Source organism: Sesamum indicum, linkage group LG4, assembly GCF_026168435.1.
Source record: "Sesamum indicum cultivar Baizhima isolate 11 linkage group LG4, ASM2616843v1, whole genome shotgun sequence".
Classification (NCBI taxonomy): Eukaryota; Viridiplantae; Streptophyta; class Magnoliopsida; order Lamiales; family Pedaliaceae; genus Sesamum; species Sesamum indicum.
In genome coordinates, this window is record NC_142660.1 from 17,664,519 (window position 1) to 17,688,151 (window position 23,633).

Consider the following 23,633-nt stretch of genomic DNA (forward strand, 5'->3'; position numbering starts at 1 on the left):
AAGACTTAGAAACTGAAGCAGAATAACAAATGTAACAATACGTATATGGCATTCGTTGGCGCAGAAAATAAAGGCAACACCTCAGTTCTTCTATGTTTAAAATGAAAGTAAAACATATTTTACCGTGACACACGCACACACACACACACACACCCCGCACACGTACACACACACACACCCACACACCACACACACACACACCGGACACACACACACACACCCCGCGGACGCACACACACACACACACACTCCGCACACGCACACACCCACACACCACACACACACTCACACACACACACACATACCCACACACCAGACACACACTCACACACACACACACACACACAAAAAGAAAAATGACGCACAGACAAGGAAATTGAAAAGCCGGAACAAGAAGGGCGCATCATTTAGCAAAACATTTCAAGAATTGGTTAGCAGATCATAACCACCTAAGCCATTTATCAGATTTCATGAATCCTCCATTCATTTTCTCTCATTATATCCCCTCTAGTAAAGTTAATCAATCCAAGACCACTCTTGCTAACGAGATATATTAAAGGTCAAAATGCATAAAAACCCACTGTGTTTTAAAAAACTCTGCACGAGAAAAATGATTGTTTAGACAGAAATAGAAATTGAAGCAGAATGGCAAATGTAAGAAGATGCAGATGGCATTCGTTGGCGCAGACGATAAAAGCAACACCTTACTTCTTCTATGTTCAAAATTAATGTAAAGCATGTTCTACCGTGACACACGCACACACACACACACTCACACACCGCACACACACACACACAAACATACACCCCCACACACACACCGCACACAGACACACACACACACCACACACACACACAAAAAAAGACGCACAGACAAGGAAATTGAAAAGCCAGAACAAGAAGGGGGCATCAGTCAGCAAGACTTCTCAAGAATTGGTTAGCAAATCATAACCACCCAAATCATTTATCAGATTTTATCAATCTTTCACTCATTTTCTCTCACTATATCCCCTCTAGTAAAGTAAATCAATCCAAGACCACTCTTGCTAACGAGATATATTGAAGGACAAAATCATAAAACCCCACTTGTTTTAAAAAGTCTACAAAAAAAAAAAAAACCCCTATTTTCAAAATAGGCTAAATGCTCCCATGTGTTTTGTAAAACTCAGCTCAATCGTCCCCTCTCCGTTAAATCCAAATAACGGTGTTGATTTTTTAAAAAATGACCACTATACCTTTATGTCCCTTTATTATACTTATTTATTCTACTAATAATCATCTTTCTCGATATATTAGTTTTATTAATAACTTTATTCGCACACATTTAAAGGTAACTAATTATATTTGTTTTGACAAGTTATTTGTTTTATTTTTCCTTTCAATTCATTAATAAATATAATAAAAATTAAAATAGATAAACACATATCGAGTATATTTCAATTGCTTGTATACTACGGTGGAGTATGGACGATATGGAAAATTTAAAACAAATTGCGATACAATGAGGCACCGATATGATTATAATATATGTTTATTGTTTTATAGAGAATTCATTTAGACTCTATCTAAAAACGTGAAATTATATGTTCCTACTAAAAGTATCAATTTTACACTCCCACTCCCTCCATTAATATTTTGTTTACAGCTAACTGTTAGAATTCGGACGAAAAATATTGATATCAACAAAAAATTTTACATAATTTTTTAATTTTTCTTCTCATTCAATGTTCTCCAAATAATATTTTTACACTTCTAAGGGGATAAATATAATATAATAAAGTCAAAGATTATAATTGTAACAAATATTGTTCTCGAATTATAGTTGATGCAAGCGGATGTTGCTTGTCTGGGTAAGGCCAACTTGGGATCTTTGTGTTTAAGTTTTCATAAGTCTTGTAGTACGGACCTGTAAAAACATGTTAGCATTCTGAGATCCATATTAGTAAACAACCAGAGTGTTTTAAGTAATAATATTTTTGGATGTGCTGGAGTTAAAAAGAACGTTACCCTCTACTAAAGGGAAAAGAGCCATTTTTAACTCCAGAAGGTAGTTGCGCGGAGATCCAGCACATGACTTCGGTCACAGAAGGTAGTCCTAAGGGGATTGGATTGGAGTCCAGCACAGTAATAATATTTTTGGATGAGCCCAATCCCCTTAGGACTCGAGAAGGTAGTTGCGCGGATGGACTTCGGTCACGGGAAAGGTCTTCCTCCTTAGCTTTAGTCCGCCCCACTCTAATGGGTTGAGGCCTATCATCACTCCAATAGAGTAGAGAGCTTCTATGAGAGGGGAATTCTAAGCTTGCGATCCCAACAGGGCAACTTGCCCTTCATCCAGATCCAGAGAGAGGTCCCCTATCAGCGGAAAGGTATACTGTAGTCGCATCCTTGTAGTCGAACGAAACATCATTCTCGGAATTGATGCGACTTTTGAATGATTTAGCAACCATTTTAATTATTGCCTGCGACACCATGATGGCGTGTGTGCAAGAACTGCAAGTTGTATTGTTAGCGGTTAGCTCATCCAACAAGGGAATAAAGGAACTTTAGTGCCCTATCTCATTCTCATTTAGTGCTTCTTTCTTTCCTACTCTCCTTCTGCCCAACCTCTGGCATTTTCTGGGTGACCATCGACCGTTTACATCCTCACCTATCTTCTTTATTTTTATCCTCGTAAATGTTCTTGATTTTTTATTCCTTCTTCCTCCTCTCTGTTATGATCTTGTTTGTTGGAGCATCTGTATTTTCAAGCTCTTATCCTTTTTCTACATTTTTTGGGTTCTTAAAAAAATGGTCTCGTTGCATGGGAGGATTCAAGCTTCCGGTAGTGATGATCCCACCGAGGCGACTTTGCGGCGAGCAGGCAGTGGCTCATCCTCCGCCCATTTGGCCCAGAGAGTAGAGCTTTTGTACTGTGGAGAGGCGATGCTGCCTTATAGACGAGTCCTTCGAGGGAAAGGAGATAGAGAGGGAGGAGGAAGAGAGAAGGGGTGAGGTCTCTTTGAAAGAGGAGGAAGATAGAGAGGGAGATCTTGAGGAAGAGGGGGAGGTCCCCTTGGTTGGGGTGAGTGGATGGATGAGAGCCACTAGCCTAGTTTTGTGGACTGGGTACCCTTGGTATTTCGGGAGGCTTATGCCCAATGGTTGAGGGAGGACTATAGAATTCCCAAGTCTATACCTTACTTTTCCCCTCTTAACAACCTGTACTTCTTCACAGCCTAGGTGCGTGGAGACCTTCGTTTTCCCGTTCTTTCCTTTTATTGCAAGGTGGCCTGTATTTTTTGGGTCCCCTTGAACTAACTCGCGCTTAAATCCTTTCACTTGATGGTCGGCTTTTCCGTCGTTGTAAGTTATAATGGAGCCAAGCCCTCAAGTGAAAATCTTTTTTCCTGCTTTCAACTAAGAAAATCAAAGTCGGGCCTTTTTCATTTTTCCCCTTGCCATGGAGTACACTTCATACCTATTTGTAATGTCTCAAGAATTGGAAGGGGAGCTATTTCTTTGTGGTGCCACTTAGTAATGGGATTTTTCTCATGAGTGTTGGTGGATCTCCCTCTGGCCAGGAGTTTCTCCATTCGTAGATGGAGTGCTTAGTTGACGGCTTACCAAAGAGGTTGAATCTTGAGCCCTATGATTGTATGGTGTTGGTGGATAAGAGACTCCTTTCTCATTTTCGTTTAAGCCCTCAAGAGATTCCTCTGGAGAGGCCTTTGGGTATTTCTTATGTTTTTATTCATTTTATGACTTGATACTTTATCTTGTTTCTAATTGGTATTTCGATGTGTCATCATACAGAATCCATGATGTTCAAGAACCTCTTGGGGGAGAGCATGAGGGAAGTCCTCAACTCCTACCTCCACAGCTCGAGACTCTATGGGAACTCCTGCCTCCAGTGAGTTTTGAGGGGAAACGCTCGGGCGCAACCTCCTAAAGGGCCTCAAAGTGGTCACTAGGTCTACTTTTGTTCTCCTTCTTCCCCGGAGCCAGGGGATTTCTACCCCTACCGACTGCTCCACCATCGAGAGTGGAGCATTTATAATGCCAAGTGGAGCATTTATAATGCCAACCCTTTTTTAAGGGAATGGGAGGGGGAGACTTTGTTGCTTGGAGACTTCTATTAGGGGGTTGTGTTGCCAGTGGACAGGCGACACATGTCTGGCTCCTATAGAGTGGAGCTTTGAGGTCGTCTAGCTAGCCACCTCGCATGGGTAAGTTTTCTCCTCTGTCTTTTCTTGATTATTTTCATTTCATCTTGGTTTTCCTTTCTGATCATCCTCTTCCTTGGTTTCATTCTCAAGCAATCACTATCTACAGGGAGGCGATAATTGGCCTCTAAGCTCTTTCTCCTCTTCCCCTTCTTCCTGAAGGCACCATGAAGCGTTTGAAGGAGTGAGTTGCTCGTCTATGAGATGAGCTTGCTAAGGAGATGGGGATTAAGGAGGAGACTGTGGCTAAGCACAAATGGTTGGAGAAAAAGCTCTAAAGTCCAAACAATCAACTAACGACTTCCACCAAAGTTCAGAAGGAAGCTACCTATAAAGCGGCAAATGATGCTCACTTGGGATTCCTTGACACGAGGATAGATAGGCCTATTTCGAGTCCTTCTAGGAGAGTCATTTGGTCAACTTCTGAAAGTCAGAAGATTTCAATTTTGATCTGGCTAATAAGGTTGGGCCCTACTACGTTGATGGCTTCAATACCTTCCTAGACATGGATGCAGGTCTCGAGGATGCCCTTGAGCCAGATGAAAGGATCATTCCCCATGCAGGCCAGGAAGAGCCCTTTATGGATTTAGGTGGTTGTTTCTCCCATAAAGGGCTCTTGCAGATGAAGATCTAGATACCATCCTAGGGACGATAATATAAGAAGTACAACCCCACCTGCTATCGATACACTAGCCACCATGGAGATTGACTTCTCCCAGAACCTCCGAAGAGCCTACCTAAGAGCTTGTTATCCTCCCTTAGCCAAGAAGATCCTTGAAAGAATATCTACTCACCATTCACATCGAGCAAGAGGTAACCTCCATTGTGGGAGAGAGTTAAAACAAAAACCAAACCCCCCTCCCAATTCTGAGAAAGAGGTTTTTATAGAAAAAATAATTCCTGTTTGTGGTTCTTGCATTGGGGATGAATGTTGGTTGCATGTGGTCTTTTGAACAATTTTGGTTATTTTCACTTGTTGGTGTATGTTTTTTTTTTTTCTTGCTTCCCTAACTGGTTTAGTTGGGACCTTTGATGAATGGTATTGCTTTTCTCAACTCATCTTGTTGGGGTTTACTGCCCGTTCTTCCATTCATCATTTGTCTACTTGCTTTAGTTATCGGTTCATCAGTTGAATTTAAGGGTTTGTCATCCTTGTCATTGTTGTAACGTCCCTTTATTCAATGCTTTAATCCCTTGCGAACTGAAGAGTTCCTTAGTTTCAGAATGAAGCCTGTGTAAAGTAAAGCTTACATGACATAGTATGTGTGCTCCAAATAGTGCTTGCTTCTACTAAGTGCTGAATTTGTTGTTATTTTCTAAAGGACACCTGCAAAAGAAGCAGGGTTTATTTAGGGGAAGATGTCTATCCAAGAACATGGCTTATTTATAAGAGGGTACTTGTCTAGGGATAAGGTTTATCCTGAAGGGGTACTTGCTCAAAGGCAAGGGTTATTGCTAAGGGAGTTCTTTTTAGAGACAAGACTTATTCTTGAGAGGACGCTTTCAAAGGTAGGGCTTTCTTTGAGAGATGCCTACCTAGGGGCAAGGCTTATAGTTTAGAGGAAGCTTGCTAAACACAAGGCTTGTCTTTGAAATATTCCTGCCTAGGAAAGAGCTTATTTTTCAAGGGGTGCCTACCTAGAGGCATTGCTTAGTTCTTAGAGGACGATAGGGATTTTCTTTGAGACAGCTTGCCTAAGGGCAAGGTTTATTTCTGAAGGGGGTGTCTGCATAGAGGTAAGGCTTATTTTTTAGAAGGCGCCTGCCAGGAGCAAGGCGTCTGCTTGAGGGAAAGGTTATTTATGAAAATGTGCTTGTCTAGGAACAAGGCTTGGCTTAAGCATAGACTATTTAAAGTTATGGACATACCATGGTCGTGATAGAGGTCCCCCTTCTTGGTCTTCTAACTCATAAGCTCTATGCCCTAGGCTCCTCATTATCATATACGACCCTTCCCAATTAGGGTCTAATTTGCCTACTAATTTTAGTGTCTCGACCCAAAAGACTAAGTCTCCCTTTTAGAAGTCTTAAGGCTTTATTAATCTATTATGGGCATAGATAATCACATTTTTGTAATACTGCATACAGAGGAAAGCCTTCTGTAGGACTCTTTGATGAGTCCAGGTTTTTCCTCTGGAGATGGGTGTTCTCTTCCTCTAAGTAGTGTTATATTCAATGGGAGGGCATCCCTACTTTGGCAGGGATGACACTGTCGGTTTCATATACTAAGGTGAAGAGACATCCTCCAGTAGATGTTCTAGGGGGTCATACTATAAGCTCATAAGAAATTGGGAATTCCTCATCCCAATTTCCCCCCGCTTGGTCTAGTCTTCTTTTAATCCCTCGCGCTAGTACTCAGTTGGGGACTTGTACTTGTCCATTATCTTGAGGATGAGTTATCGTAGTAAACCTTTTCATAATTCAAAGCCCTTTACACTAATCTTGAAAATGTGTGACCTTGAAATTGTGAACCATTGTCCGAGATAAGCTCTCGAGGAAGACCGAACTAACAAATTACGGTTTGCCATATGAATTTCTTGACTTCCCCCTTAGTGATGTGGGAGAGGGGTTCACTTCCACCCATTTGGTGAAGTAGTCAATGTACTAAGAGGAATTTCCTCTAGTGGGGGCCCAAGGAAAAGGGTCCAACCATGTCTACATCCCATTGGGAGAAGAGAGAGAGGGCCTATAAGGTAGTTAGGGGTTCTGCTGGATGGTTAATAAGAGTTCAATGTTGTTAACATTTATCACAACTGCGGACTAATTGATGCGTCTCATGTTTCATAGTATGCCAAAAGTATCCCGCTCGTAGAGCCTCTCCGATCAACATCATAAGTCTTGCATTACTCTCGTGACACCCACTGTGTATTTCCTTAAAAAGACATACTATTCGTCTTTTGAGATTAGGCACCTTAGTAGGGGATGAGTGAATGCTTTTTTGTATAGGGTATCTGAAAGAATTGAGCATAGCGCGGGAACACAATGAAAGTATAAAAACAAAAGCAATTTAAACCACTTAAACCCTTTCAAATGGGTGTACGTTTATGGTGTTTGGTGTTTATACGCAAAAATAAATAAAAGCAACATGCGTTCACAAAGTGGCTAATGGAAACAAACAAAAAGGGTGCATAAAATTGAACTACGAATTATACTTTTTTGATTCATGCATTGTACCGCTACAAGGATTGATTCCTTACTCCATCGGAATTAGCCCACGTAAGTATCCAACACAGGATACCTCTAATTCATCCACAGCACAACGTGAAGAAGAACCTAGATCTACTACTAGGTAGAAACTAGATCATAGAAGAAAACATAAACTGAATCAATACTATCAATTAGTGTATCCGAATTTGTTTGTTTATAACCTGAACCTAGTTTAAGAACATAAGATGTAAGGATAATAAGAGAGAAAATTTTCAAAATTTCTCTTGGGATAAAAGGTGAAGAGAGGAGAGAGAAGAGAGTGTGTTGAAGTTCTAAATTTCTATATTATGTATATGTAATATCTCCAAGATAATATCTAATACACACACAAATATACATTCCTAGTGTGTGCTTATTAAGTGGCCGCGTGGTACTCTTCCCCTTAATCCCCCTCAAGGAAGAGTCTAACTCTTCCTTGACTTTGACTCCAAGGTGGATGACTAGGGCTCCGAAAAAATAAGTGGACCGGGCTTGTTTAATCCATTAAATTAAATTAAGCCCAACCACAATCCATCGGGTATTTAATTAACCTAATTAATTTTTATACCCATTCAATGGAAGTCCAGATGTCTATTTAATCTCATTAAAAGACTTGAGTCCTATCACTCTAATTCATAAATTCAATTTATTAATTAAACAATCCCACTTTCTAATTAATTAGTCCTACAAATTACTTAGTCCAAATCCTATTTAAATTAATCTAATTAATTTAAAGGCTATGCCCAAACCTAATTAATTCAAATCTTGGGTCATCCATCAAATGGACTATCCCAATAAATGATCCAATTATTTATATTCTTCATGAATAATTTAATTCAATTAAATTAATTTATTTTTTCTAAAAATTCAACCACTTCTATATAGTGATTTGTGTTTAACTCTTTAGGTTCACCTCAGTTAAACTAGGGTTTGTTTACAACACAATTAATTAATTAAATTAAATTAAATTGATTATTTCTCATTAACCATTAATCATAAATGCTCGTTACCATGTGTGGCCATTTAACAGCGGCCTATTGGCAATAGAAACTAGGAGAATATGCTAGTGAATATTTAGGCTCTCGAGTTTCATATAGATATGATTCTTTCATCAACCATCTCTGAATCTAAATCTAGAAAATGGAATTGAACGGTGGTTCACATCCGGAACTAGATAAGTATGTTTAATACTCGTGATGTATTTACTCCATTGATCAATATAGAAAATATTCCTTATTCGACCAAGCACTGTTGCCACAAACTTAAAGATTTTAAACCATTTCAGAATACATAGGAGATTCATCCGTCATATACTGACAGGTGATGGATCATCTCTTGGAATCCATTGTCTTTACTACATATTCTGATTCACTGGATAAGACTTATAACGACCACATGATATGATTATCTCTTCACATGCCCAAGTCTGGTCCTTAACATTCCTCTTTATGATTCTTTCTTTTTTCTCCCTGACCTTCCTTCTTAAAGGCTTTAGCTTTTTTCATCTTAAAGTATCTTTCCACCTTCACTCAAAAACTGTCAAAGCTTAGTGCCAGTTTTTTCGCTAAAGATTTAAAGAATTCTACATCCTTTGGTCCCTACGAGTAAGCGCTGGCCCACACCTCGGGGATAGCTGAAGGGACCTCCAGGGTAGCAGCATTGAAGCATTGGAGGTAGTCCATTAGAGATTTTGACTCCTTTTGAGAAGCGGCTCATAAACATCTTATGGTGTCGTTTGTTGCTGACGAATAGATGAAGGAAAAGGGAATGGAACTCTTAGAAAACCTGGATAGAACCAACAGATAATTTGTTGAATCATTGTTGAGTTGCTTAGGTGCACATAGTGATGAACACTTGACATTTGACTTTATCCATGTAGTGATAAAGGAGAGTTGCATTCTCGAACCCAGACAAATGCTCCTGGGGTTCCGTAGACCCATCATACTTCACCATGATTGGGGTCCGAGAATTAGCGGAGCACGTTTTCTTATGACTTCTTCACGAAAGGGATACCTTCATGTTTTTCCGGCGAGACTCCAAGGGCCAGGTGTTGCATGTCCCAAAGCCCTCACGGAGATGCTCCGAATGGGCTTTCCACACATTGAGAACATCCTCTTATGGTTGTAGGATGAGCCTTTCATCCTTAGTTGGGGGATCTCGAGGTGGGTTCACACTCTCGTAGTTGGAGTAGAGGCTACCATAGCTAGAGGAGTTGCTAGAGACACCTAACGGACAACTGCTATTCTCAACGTAGCTACTGCTGCAATCATTTGTTATAGTGTGTCCAGCGGGACAGCTAACATTTTCTTCGAGGAAGTGTCTGGTGAAATACTTTTGCAAGTTGAGTCCACGTGCTCCACAGGATCAGATGTGCCTTGGCCTCCATAACCTTGGAGGCCAAAGGTGCATGTGGAACCATTTGTAGAGCCTATGTGTCTCCAGTTTGAGAGTTGACAGCTTTTTGCTTCTCCATCCCACTATTTGCCAGTCATATTCCTCATGTCTTAACTTTGTTTCTATAGACAACGCCACTTAATGCAAGCAGAAAATTGCTCATTTGGGTAAGCCCAATTTGAGATCTTTGGGCTTAGATTTTCATAAGTTTTGGAACAGAGACCTGCAAAAAATATATAAGCACTCCGAGACTGAAGTCAATTAATAGTGATAGAAAATAATAATAAGAAATAAAGAGCATGGTAATAAGTAGTCCCTTCCTGCCGCCCAAATTGGCAAACTAAGGCTTTCACATAAGGCCGAATCAGCAAGTCCAAGCACCAAACAGCAAGGCCACCACGCCAATTGAATTTTACACATTAAAGGACACATCACCCTAAAAGATCGCCAGCTAGGACCCCATATCCAGCTAAAACTGGTTGGACAAAGCAGCAACTAATAAACTTCCCTACATCCGTAGTTGACTAGGCAAAAGCTTTTCATACCAGCATATCTCTTAGGAGATAACTCGAAATCATGTATAGATACTATTGTTTAAAAGCTAAATTCACGAGGATTATGATGATATCCAACTTAGAACTAACCAACCCATGGATCCCATTCAAATTGATTTATAAATAGAGGTCCAAGGTTAGACAACACGTAAGTGACTTCACATTCAGCGCACTTTCTCTTTCAAATAGCAAGGCTATGTGCTCCCTACTATTTTTCTACACTCTACACTTGCATTTTAGCTCCTTTTCCACCTCTAAGCACTCCACATCAATTATTTCGGCATTATCTCGCATTTATTCAAGTTTTTTCTATCTTAATTTTCTTAATTCAATTACTAACTTAAACATTAGTGTGTTAACCGTTATCTTGCAAGTTCGTTCCCCATAAATTTTAGGACTTTTGCAAAAGTCCCTCGACCAATGTATTTATACATGTTTAACAACGCCATTTAGCACATCGTCTCCTATTCCTTTTCTTTATGGGACACGCAAATGACATATTCAACACGTGTTGGAGGCATCTTAACATTGTAACCCGCATTTGATATGTGTCTAATACTGCACGAGCCGATTGTTTCAAAAGTATGTATTATTATAGAGAATATTTGATGCGTTAATGCTTCCATACCATTTATTTATTTTGGCATTACCGCAAAGCTTCTACAAAAGAAGGTAAATTCTTAAGTTTCAAGCAGCCAGGGAATTTTAGCCTCATCCATTGCTTTTCAGTACCAATTTACGGTCAATGGATAGGCATCCCAAATTCATATAAACTAAGCTGAATTTCACGCCAAAACATAAAGAAGGATACTATGCATTTAACTTAATTCACATTTCTAAGAAAATTGGTTATTAATGTTAAGGTAAAAGGGAAGAAAGGCCTATGGCTAAGCATAGTTGACAGAACTCACAAGTCCCGTTCCTTACCCTTTCATGTATAAACAACAAAACAGAAAAGAACATCTCTATAATTCATCAGGTTCTAGTTGTGTTAGTGCCAAAGTTGCCTGTGTATCATCTACTGCTTCTGCTATAGGATGCTGCCCAACCGGATTCAGACGCTGGGTGTAATGGAATTCAATTTGTAGCCGGTGATGAAGAGGCGTAGATGCCATTAACCCCTTCTTCAGATCAACCTGCAATTCCCTAATGGGAATTGCAGCCAAAAAGCTCTTGATGTACTCTTTGCATGACTCTTTGCCCGTGCAGACTATCATTGAATCCTCTTCGTTCTTTCCTGGAGAATCATTAACGGCAACCACTTCTTTCCCAGTAGAGACCTCAATTTTCCTATTTTTCTCCGGCTTATCATTGGCTGGTTTATCATCCGAATTTTGAGTCTCACTAGCAACCTGATGAATCATTGTATCCCTGTCAAATTTCAAGATAAAGGCTTGGTTGCAGCCCTCATAGAGTCTCTCGCCCAGAGTGTCGATGATGTAGTATGCATCATGTTCAACCTTTAGGACGAAAAAGTGATCGTTCCAGCTGATGATATAGACCAAAGGGTCACTGCAAGGCTGCATCTCAGAGGCACATCTACAGATTTCTTCCCAAATGTTGTCAAATGACATGGCACCTTGGAGGAAATCAAACCCTTTGTCGTCTAGTCCTTCTGGGTGGAAGAACCCTATGAAAGATTTCTCTGGGACAACGGAAAGTGGACGAACTTTAGCCTCGAGTACCGTCTCAAGGTCAAAATGCTTGTCTGCGAATCTTTCCCCATATGTCTCATTCTCACAGAGATTTCTCCACTCAAGTGAACCTTCACGAATTAGGCTGTCGAGTTGGGACTTGATCGGCATCTCATCTTGGTTCGACTGTAACCAATCAGCAATCACAGCTACCAAAGCTGTACAAGCACTTTCACCAGCTGCACGTTCACTCCTTTGGTCGATCGAGGCAAAGAAAACTTGTGTTTTCAATTTCATGTGTCCATCACGGCTTATTATCTCCTTCAGCTCCCAGATCCCAATGGCAAAATCATCATCTCCAAATTCAGAGGCATATTGTTGGTTTGCAGCTGAATTGTCCCCAGTTTTCTGCTGCATCCATATTAAAAGACATTGTCAAAAAAAAAAAAAAAACTCCCAAGAAAGTGTAAGGATGATTACATATGGATTATGGAGTAGTGGCAAAACTTTTAATTTGTATTACTCGAAAAATTAATCAAGTCTAAAGACAAACTCAGCAACACTTCTTTAAGTTGGATTTGCAGTAGATAAAGTCAACATATTCAAACCCAATACGATAATTGGAACGCAGGAATAGATTAGAAGGAAAAAACTTAAATAAAAACCATACTCTTATAGCAGATTCATCTGAGGAGCTAAGCTGACGGCGATCAAAATCAATATCATCTCCACCTTCCTCTCCATAATATTTTTTCAATAATGGCTCTCCTTTGACTTTAGGTGATCTGAAGCTTAATTTCCTTTTTCTCCACGGAAGAAGTCTACGTTTTAAATTCTGCTGTGTTGAATGTTCAGCAACTGGTATCCTCTTATCCCCGGGATATATATGTGCTCCATCTGATTTACCATGGCTGTAATATATCCAGTCTTCATCCTCGCTGCTGCTTGTATTTGAGTAAATTGAACCTCCAGCATGGTTTGCATAAGCCAATGTCCCGTAACTGAATGACTTCCTAACACGAGAATCCTGCTTTACTTCATCCGACTCTCCTTCATCCGAGTCGTCCAGTGAATCCGTGTCAAGTGCATAATTAAACTCGACATCCTCGCTTCTATCTGAGCTCCTTCCATCACTGCCTTCCTCCTTTTTACTTCTTAGGGCAGATAACCCCTTGAAGATATTGACTCTTATTGGGCTCGCCTTACGAGTTGATATATCCTCCTTCTCCAATGAAAACATTTCTCCATAACAAGGAGACCGTGGAAAATATATAACGGGTCTTGGTATCGTCGATTCAGGAGGGTCCTCAGCATTTCTTAGTTCTAGAAGACTAATTGAAAGCTGCGTGCAAAATGAAATGAACTCACTCTTAACAAACCACTCATGGAACTGAGAAAGAGGGCCGTGTGCCCAAAATTGAGACAAAATGAGATGCATTACTGAAAAGAACAACAGCAACGTCTGCTTACATAAAGGGAAATACATCCGTCACCATGGGCGCAGGGTATTGTCAGAGGAACATCAACTTCTCCGTCTTGTTTTTCAGCTGCAGAAGCAAAATCTGAAAGGTTCAAGGATGCAGTGGCAACGACAGGGACATTGTTATTTGTCCCTTGCTTCAAACCCTGTAATGGCATGATGTGTTAGTGTTCAAAATGTAACAATGGAGTAGAAGGAAAGACCTCTTTCCCAACATTAACATCTTTTCCCAGGATACAATCAGACAAGAAGCATGGACTATTATATGCCACGTAAATACACATCTCATGTAATTTCTCAAACAACACAAATTTGCAACAAAAAACAAAAACCAACGCAAAATGGAACCACATAAGTTCTGCAGTCAATTCTTACTCAGAAAACCATCATACTGATTGGACAAGCATAAATTTGTCCAAAAAAGTGATCAAGAACCATTTTCATGAGAATCAGAGTGTGTATATGATGAAGAGCTAACATCCAAAACTCTTGTATGTTTCTTATGTAAAAATTAGATATAAATGAAACCTTGAGGCAAGACTTCAAAAATTACAGCCTAAGGAGCCTGAGATTGCAACTGAAGGATCATCAAATGATCCAAAGTAATTGACCAACATCAAAATTTTCCCCAAAAATCACTTTTTAAATTTTAAAAATCCACCAAAAACATCTGTGGGCCTGAAATATAGGAAAAAGATTAATCATCTTGTCCTTTCAAAAGGTGTAAACTTCTCAAGATACATGAACATAAAAACAAAAAAAAAGAAAGAAAGAAAAAGAAAAGAACAGAAAATAATTCACCTTAATTTTAACATACAAGAATTGAACCAATTCTATACTTTCTATGCTGTCCCATGTGATCAAGAATTAGTCATCAAGTCTCATCAACCAAACCTTGATACGATAAAGAAAGAAGCCAAACAAGAACCATACAAATTAACAAAACATATATTTAGGGGAAAAACAGAAAACAGCACCAAAGAAACACACAATCCCAGTTGAGAACTCACATTAAAAACTGCAAATGAAACCTTCCAAGGATGAAAAGAACCCTCCTTGTAAGTTGAGAAACTGCAAATACAGCGAAACTCCTCACCCCAGTGCACAACCCCATCTTCCCCCAACAACTCTTCCTTTGTGAAATTCCTCCTAACACTCCTCCTCAAAGAACCCAACCCAATTCCCTTTGAGCCCTTCCACTTGATCTCAACTGAAAATCTTGAAGAATCTTGGAGTTGGGGTGATGGAAAGAGACCTCCGAGGTGATGAACGGTGATCTTGGCCTCAAATTTTTTGGATGACAGTGGCGGCCAAGGCCTCCACTTCATCATCTTCACCACCATCTTCTCTGTCGATAAAGATTTTCTTGGACTTTTGATCAACTGATACCTCAAGTCTTGAGAGAGTGTATATCTGTGTTTATATAGAGCTTATCTAAGGCGAAAGGAAAGATTTTAGCAAAAGGGTCTTTATTGGAAAACAGTACTTGAATGTTAGTTTACAATTACGGGAGAGAGAGAGAGAGAGAGAGGATGGAAACTCGTATGTGCTCTGCACAACCACTATGAGAGACAGAGAGAGAGAGAGAGGGGGCCGGCAAGTAGTGAAAGTAACACATAAGAACCAACGCAATTCCAACCAGGAAATATTTGTAATTTCCTTTTCCATTTTTTCTTGACGAGTTTGTAATTTATTTTTGATTCCCTCAACGCTCATTAGTGCCTTCTAATTTATTAGTGGCGATAAACATTTAAAAACTTAGGCGAAATTTAGGCCAAAAATACCTGCAATTTTGCCATCATAAATACATGCATTTTATTACCTGTAATTATGGTATTTAATCCATTTTGATATTTTTAAATAACTTTATATTAATTTATTTTTTAAAAGAAAGTAACATATTTGGTCTAATTTTTGTGAGAAAATTGCAATTTCAGTCTCAAAATACAAGGTGGTTTGTAATATTAGTTCTGTATTTTTTAAAATAGTCAACATTAGTCCCACATTTTAAAAAAGTATCACGAACTTAGTCCCACCATTGTAATATTAGTCCTACACTTTAGAAAAATATTACAAAATTAGTTCCATATTTTAGAAAAATACTGTAAAGTTAGTTAGAAAAATTGTAATTTTTTTACAGTTGGATTAACTTTGCAACGTTTTCCTAAAGTGAGACTAATTTTGACTATTTAAGAAAATATGCGACTGATATTGCAAACCACCCTATACTTTGAGACCAAAATTGCAATTTTATCAATTTATGTTAAAAAATACCAATTTCACCAGAAAAACACACTCGCTTAGTACGTGACAACTCCCTTTTTTTTCTTTTTAGTGAAATTGATATTTTCTAGCAGAAATTGTACAAAAAGAGTTACTTCTTTAAAATTATTATCCACAATTGCAACACTAAAAAATCAGAATGGACCAAAAGCGCCAAATCCAAAATTATAGGACGAAAAATATATATTTTTTTTCTAACAAAATTATATTTCCTTGTGGTTTATTTGGTATGAAATGATTTATTAAAGTTGGGATCTCATATGATATTATTATTATTTAATGTATTTGGAAATTATGATTGAGTGAAGATGAATAATAAATTGTGACCTCGGCCAGGCTAGCTTTAGGTGTTAAACTTTTGTTGGGCAAATGTCCTCCTGAGAATACAATAAATTTATTAAAATATCTTTGCTTAATTAATTCATAGCCTCTCCTTTAAATATATAGACCAGCCATAAAATACCGAGTGATAATTTTAATATTGTCAGCTTATTATTTGTATTAATTGACAAGAATTTTATTTTGTTACAATTATCAATTTTTTTTATATTTTCTTTATTTAAATATATTGATATCTTTAAAAAATTAATATACTATTACAATATGCGACACGCAATATCATAATTTAATAGTGACAATTTTTTTTTAGAAGATGTTAATAGTAAGATTTAATGACAAAAAAAAATATGCTTGAGTTATTAAAAACAGATAGTGACACATGTATACGATAGTGACGATAAATTTATAAATAATTTTATCATTAATAATTTTATTAAGAAAAATTTAAAATTATTTTTACTTAATATATATTTTTAATAATTTTTTAAAAATGCAGCATGATATTTTTAGTTTGAGCATTTTAGTTTTGTAACTTTAAAAATTTGTCAATCTTCATCATTTTCGGCCAATTTCGACATAAATTTGCATGTGATTTGCACACGACACAATTAAATTATAATTTTAGTCCTGTAACTTAGGAATCGTTGGCATTTTAATCCTGTAACTTAGGGGAGCTTTGGCATTTTTTATCCTGCATGAATTTATTTGTAGGACTAAAAATGCAAGTAAATTGCAATTAAAAATGCCACCATCCTAAGTTACAGGAATAAAATTATAATTTTTCCTCATATATTTGACACATAATTTTTTTTTTAACAATTGATTTAATCTTAGACTATCATTGAATAATATTTTGAGAATGAATAAAAAATTATTATCATTATTAAAATTAAATTTGGATAAGGAAAAGACTTGTGAAAATAAAATAAACAAAAGAGGGAAATTATCATTATTGTAGTTGATATATGAAATCAAGAAGATAGTGACATATTTTCCAAAGGTTTCACACTCTTGAAGAAAGAAGAATCTTGAACGTAATGCCTAAATGATGAACAATGAACTCAAATAAGACCTAAAACGTACGGATGGTTCAAGTAATTAATGTTGGCAATTTCATTCCAACCCTCAACTTGTATTGCTTCTTTGATGGATGTGTAAGTTCCTAATAATATGTGATTGTTAGGTGGAGTGGCAACATGAATTATATATCTTTTTTGGAAAAATTACATTGAAAGATAATTATATATGATAAATATTTTTGTAATAAATAGCCAACATCAACCAAAGTTGAGATGATACGCCTTTAGAATCAATTCATTTTCTATACTCAATGTTCTAATCGTATCGAATTTGATGCCGAATGTGTTTAAAATTGATCGGTTTTGGTTCTTTTCGTCAAAAGGCTGTAACACACTGATTTTCTTTTTCTTTCGTGTCGTATTATAGTACGTTGTTTTATGAAACCCTAGTCCGCTTTTTCAGGCGGATTGCAGAACTTGCGGATTCACATCCGCAAGGTCTTGAGATCTGCATGGAGGAGGGGACCAGGTTTTCATAGGTCATTCATGTAAAGTCAAAAATAAAAAATTGTCGTTTTTTTTCCTTACAAACCCTAATTTGTTTTCGGACAACAGGCTCCAAACCCTCGACTTCATCCAATTGAGCCCTAATTTCCAACACTATCACACAACCTTCTGAGATTTATCCAAATTTCAGTGGTTTGGCTCAATTGAAACACGATGAACGAGCACAACAGAAGGAAACACCAGGTCAAAACTTAACCATAATACGATAACTTATGAATTTCTCTAGTGAAAGTTCGACGTATACCTACAATAAAAATATAGGCTGCAATTTCTTACAATTTCTTCCTAATTCTTTACTCTTCATCCGAAGAAGATGCACAAGATTGCGCAGTACAATAGTGATACAAAGATTTTTTTTAAATAATATTTATACACGTTTAAATTCATTTCATTATTTTGTAAAGGACATTTTAAAAATTTCACCATTTTAAGTGGATTTTAAAAAATAAAAAGATTAAAAGAATAATATGGTAACAGAAATTAAATAATAGTAGTTCATTTCATTATTTTACAAAGACCTATTTTAAAAAATTAATCATTTTTAAATGGGTCTTAAAAAATAATAAGAATAATATGGTAACAATAATACCCATTTAAGTTCATTTCATAATTTTATAAAGACCTATTTAAAAATTTCTCCATTTTAAAGTGGGAATTCAAAAATAATAAAAGAAATTATAAGAATAATATGGTAATAGAAATTTTAATAGTAACCCATTTAAGTTCATTTCATTATTTTGTAAAGACCTTATTTAAAACTTTTACCATTTTAAAGTGGGACTTACACAAAATAGAAGAATTATAAGAGTAATATGGTAATAATAATTTTAATAATACCCATTTAAGTTCATTTCATTATTTTATAAAGACCTATTTAAAAGGTTTACCATTTTTAAGTGGGACTTAAAAAATAATAAAAGAAATTATAAGAATAATATGGAAACATAAATTTAAATAATACCCATTTAAGTTCATTTTATTATTATATGAAGACCCATTTAAAATTTCACTATTTTGAAGTTGGTCTTAAGAAATTTTAAAAATAATTAAAAGAACAATAGTGTAACTGAAATTTAAATAATACTCATTTAAGTTAATTACATTATTTTACGAAGACCTATTTAAATATTTAATCATTTTTAAGTGGGTCTTAAAATAATTATAAGAATAATATGGTAACAAAAAATTTAATAATACCCATTAAAGTTCATTTCATTATATTGTAAAGATCTATTTAAAAATTTAACCATTTTTAAATGGATCTTAAAAATAATAAAAAAAAATGATAAGATTAATATGGTAACATAAATTTAAAATAATACCCATTTAAGTTCATTGCATTATTTTACAAAGGCCTATTAATTAAAAATTTTACCATTTTTATGTGGGTCTTAGAAAATAGTAAAAGAAATTAAAAAAATATATGGTAACAGAAATTTACATAATACCCATTTAAGTTCATTTCATTATTTTATAAAGAACCTATTTTAAAATTTAATCATTTTTATGTGGGTCTTAAAGAATAAAAAAAAATAATATGGTAACAGAAATTTAAATAATACCCATTTAAGTTCATTTCATTATTTTATAAAGACATATTTATAAATTTCATCATTTTTAAGTGGAATCTTTAAATGGGTAATTATAAAATAATGAAATGAACTTAAATGGATATATTGTTAAGAAATTTTAAATTGATCTTTATTAATTCATGTAATTAATGAACATAAATTAGTATTTAGAATCAAATAATAAAAAATTTAATCTTTATACCATTACTTTATTACTCGAAGCTATCACATGTAAAATAGAGGAAACCTTTTCTGCCAATATTAATACCAACAAAAAAATGGATACCAAAATTAAATTAATAATACTTAGAGGATCAAAAGACAATTGATCAGACCAGAATATTCATCTCTAATTGATTGAGAATCATATTCAATATTTTTCTATAATATTTTCAATTAATATATATTATGGCTCAATTCAAATATTTTAAGACAATGAATGGCTTCAATTTTTAATTGGGTGATCAGCAATTTACCCCATGTGATATTGAAAATGAGCACATTATCCCTCTATAAGAAAAAATATAGCAATTTACCGCCTTGTACTTTTTAAAATGAAGCAATTTACCTCCTTATATAGGGAAGTAAATTGCTTCATTTTAAAAATCACAAGGGGTAAATTGTTGTATTTTAAAAAATATTGGGAGGTAAATCGCAATTTATTTTTTTATAAGGGGGTAATTTGCTCGTTTGCGATATCACAAGGGGGTGCTTGCATTTTTTCCATTTTTAATTTATAGTCTTTTATGATAATTAAAGTCACAATTTTATGAAATTAGAATTAATCTCACTAAGATAAGGTTTGGCTTGACTTATTTAAAAAGTCTTCCAACTTAATACATCTCATAAGTATTTTTACAATTTATAAGATGTCCAATTTTATTCTAAATAAATAAATTATTGAGGTGTTTGAATTAAATAAGATGTTAAAGTTTATAAGAATATGTCTGAAGTGCTGATTTTATAATTTCTGATGCGGTTGGGCCAGCAACGTGTTCTTTATAATTATCGTTCTTAACAGTATCACAAAATTAAATTTATCAACCAAGTCATAAGAATTCATTTAATCAAACCCCTTATATCTTTATAATTATCGTTCTTAATATATAGTATCCCAAAAATTAAATTATTACGACAATCTCATATTTTCTTTTAATGAATACGATATATTTCCTAAATAATATTTTCTAATACTTCTTAAATATAATTTCTGAATATTTCTATAAATTTTATGTGAATTTCTTGCTGCTATAAAATTTAATTAAACGCCAGTACGCATAATTAAGCATTTGGTCAGTAGGCCCAATGAAATTGAGTAAATTAGTTATAATGATGACGAAATCCAGTAAATCTAGTAATTTAATTAACCAATTATAATATTTTTATGTTAAATGTGATATTTAATTTGACACTAATTTAAATAGATAAACTCATAAATTTAATTCGACGCTTTTGACACTCTTAGGTGTGTGAAACTTCTAAATTGAATAAAAAAAATTTAAACTTCAATTCACAACTTTAACCCTTACAATTTGACCCAATCCAAAATCACCCTTACGCGTGAATACATATAAACAGAATATTTCATTATTATTTTCTAAAAAAATATAAAATGCAACAAAATAAAAAATTAGAACATGGGAGCATAAAATTACTTATATTTCATTGAATATGTCAAACTAAGTTGTATAATAATAATATTTTAAAAATTGCTTATTGAATTTTACTATATTACTATAATAAAATAAAATATTATAAAACTTATTAGGTATATTTATATTAGACATATCTTCACAGTCAAAGATATATTCAGATTTTCGAACTCTTATCCATATTCAAAATAATATTAATTTCACTCCATATATATATATATATATATATATATATAAACATTTATCTCTTTATAAATATAAAAATATACATAAAAATACTAAGGTAGATTACATGTTGTCATCCGACCTATGCCCATTTTTACACTTTGCAATTGAAGCTTTCTTTTTTTTTTTTTTTTTATATCGACTTACCATCTCAACTTTGCGAAATTTGCACTTTGCCATATGTAATCATTTTTTTGTTGATTTTTTGGCCGGAAAAACATCACACATGGTAAATTGACACACACACAAAAAAAAAAAAAAATAGATACCAAAGTGTAAAAACGTTAATAATTTGGATGACAAAATATAATTAACCCAAATACTAAATGAGGGACAAAATTAAAAATTTATATATCTTTTATGCTTACGTCAATATTTTCCGTCACAACCCTAACCGAATAAAATCAAATGTAAATCAAGAATTTTAATAAAGAAGGTAAATATAATTTCAAAATCTTTTTAAACAAAAAAAAAATATAATTTCATATTTATAAAAGGAATCTAAATATAATTAATTTTAAATTAAAAATACTCATTCCATTCCCACTCAAGAAATCATTTTCAAGGCCTTTCAAATCGGAGTTAAATATTGAAAATGCCTCTTTATATGTGTTTGATGTAATACTCCACTAACTTAATAAATAATAAATTAAATTTATTTTTTAATTAAATAATAATTTATCTTTCTAACATCACATGACTGATTTGGCATAAACCCACTATATAAATAAAATTAAATTCCTAAATCCAGCTGCATTATCTGACACGTGGGGAATGTTATTAATGGGACCCACTAATTATTACTCTTGCATTAAATATTAATATTTCCGGAAAATAATTGTTTTGTAAATAGTATAGTCAACCATATCATGGAGACGCATATAAACCAAATAAAGTCAAACATTGATTGTAAGTTTAGGTATTTTTTGTTTTTTTTTATTGACGTCAGTATTTTTTATTTGAATTTTATAAAAAATAATATAATTAGAAACGGAGAATTTTAATTTGAGATTAATGTAAGTATAGTTTTGATTTTTTTTTTTTTAAAGAAAAGGTATAATTGCGATTGTAATCCTTAAACAAAGCCACTTATGCGGGTTTGATTCTAAAATATTTTGAAATTGTAATTTTAGTCCTTAAACTATTATTTTCTTGATATTTTTTGTTGTTTCGTTAATAAAAATTATTTAAATTGACGAAAATTTCATTTGAAAGAAAAGAATTTCTTTCATTTTGTGGTATTTTTTAAATTTTGGTCCAACGCACCTATTTTTTTTTTATTTTTCTATAAGTTTTAGGAGAGAAATAATCGAAAAGAATGAATTTAATAAATTTTCTATAGAATCCTAACTTTACCTTTTATTTATTTATTTTGACTTTCTTTTAAATTTTCTAATCTATAGACAAAATAAATATGATAACTTCAGTATTTTGCATTACACATATTTCAGGTATTGCTTTTGAGGCCAAACAAATTATTGACAATGTTTTGTTAAGATTATATAAAAAAATTATTGCTTAAGTTTATTTTTTTAGGTATTTTTCTCTCTTGAAGCTTGAAGAAAAATGAGGAAAATGGAAGGACTAAAAATATGAAAAGAAAAAACTTTGAGGACCAAAACTGCAACTTTAATTTATTTGAAAATCAAAATTGTATTTACCCCAAAAAAAAGTTAATTTCATAATTTAATAGGAGGTCTAAGTATAATTAATTATTAAATTAAATATATTTTTTTTTCCCACAAAAAGGCGATCATGAACGAATATATGTCTTGATTTATGTATTTTTGGCGTTGCTTATTGGAGCTTTATATATGTGTTAATTAGATCTAATTTAATTATGATTTTAAATCTCACTAGCACGTGGATTGTTGTTCTATTTTTAATAGTTATCTGTCTATTTTAATAATAATTTTTTATTAATTATAAATATTTGATAATAATTATGTGATGTTAATGATTAATATATTAATTATTAATGTAGTTGCCAGTGATTGAGATTACCCCGAAGTTTTAATCGGAGGTAAATTGCATCATTTTAAAAAATATAGGGAGGTAAATTGTTGTATTTTAAAAAACATAGGGAGATAAATCGCTATTTTTTTTTAATAAGGGGGTAATTAGCTTATTTGTGATATCACAAGAAATTGATTGTATTTTTCTATATATATATTATTGAAATTAATTGCTTCCAGTGGCTAAATGGCCTCATCTTTTTCTCCATGTGGGCCAAATTTTTTATTCATTCAATTACTTTCTTCATTATTTGATTTGGTTTATTACACTGAGAGCCTCTTAAAAATATAAAATTATAATTTTTCTCAAAAAGTTTGTGAAATTACAGTTGCACCCCTTTCCACAAGGACTTGAATAAAAATACTGACTTATAATTGCAAATCCAAAATGAAAAGGATACAGTTATAAATGGATAATTATCAGGGAGAGTGAATGCATAATTTCAAAAAAAATTTGGTAAAAATTTACCCTAAAAAAATATAATATTTATGGTCATGGTTAAAAATAA

At 34.2% G+C, this 23,633-nt stretch overlaps 1 protein-coding gene and 1 long non-coding RNA gene across 4 annotated transcripts; one reads left to right on the forward strand and one right to left on the reverse strand.

The window, feature by feature from the left end:
• Positions 1-2,375: 2,375 nt before the first annotated feature.
• Positions 2,376-7,244, forward strand: LOC105161019 (uncharacterized). 2 transcript variants are annotated; one of them, XR_002286909.2, is made up of 3 exons: positions 2,376-3,714; positions 3,796-4,208; positions 4,299-7,244. It is a non-coding gene; the product is annotated as an uncharacterized LOC105161019 (long non-coding RNA). The 2 variants fall into 2 exon arrangements; XR_847733.3 differs by having other exon boundaries at positions 2,376-3,613.
• A 3,893-nt stretch (positions 7,245-11,137) lies between these two features.
• LOC105161020 (uncharacterized) lies at positions 11,138-15,066 on the reverse strand. Of its 2 annotated transcripts, none has more exons than XM_011078572.3 (4): positions 14,464-15,066; positions 13,444-13,599; positions 12,644-13,315; positions 11,138-12,381 (listed from the first exon to the last, which is right to left on the reverse strand). In XM_011078572.3, exons 1-4 carry the CDS (start codon positions 14,794-14,796, stop codon positions 11,305-11,307), a joined length of 2,238 nt encoding a protein of 745 aa, XP_011076874.1. In that variant the 5' UTR covers positions 14,797-15,066; the 3' UTR covers positions 11,138-11,304. The 2 variants fall into 2 exon arrangements, with proteins under 2 accessions (XP_011076874.1, XP_011076873.1); XM_011078571.3 differs by having other exon boundaries at positions 11,138-12,384.
• Positions 15,067-23,633: the final 8,567 nt, after the last annotated feature.

What these genes read in the sequence shown, in the direction of transcription:
- LOC105161020 (XM_011078571.3), bottom strand. Translation starts at nt 14,796, where the DNA reads ATGGTGGTGAAGATGATGAAGTGGAGGCCTTGGCCGCCACTGTCATCC. An exon ending in TTTCATTTGCAGTTTTTAAT is followed by an intron (nt 13,600 to 14,463) that starts GTGAGTTCTCAA and finishes ATGCCATTACAG; the next exon opens with GGTTTGAAGCAAGGGACAAA. An exon ending in ACGGATGTATTTCCCTTTAT is followed by an intron (nt 13,316 to 13,443) that starts GTAAGCAGACGT and finishes TTTTGCACGCAG; the next exon opens with CTTTCAATTAGTCTTCTAGA.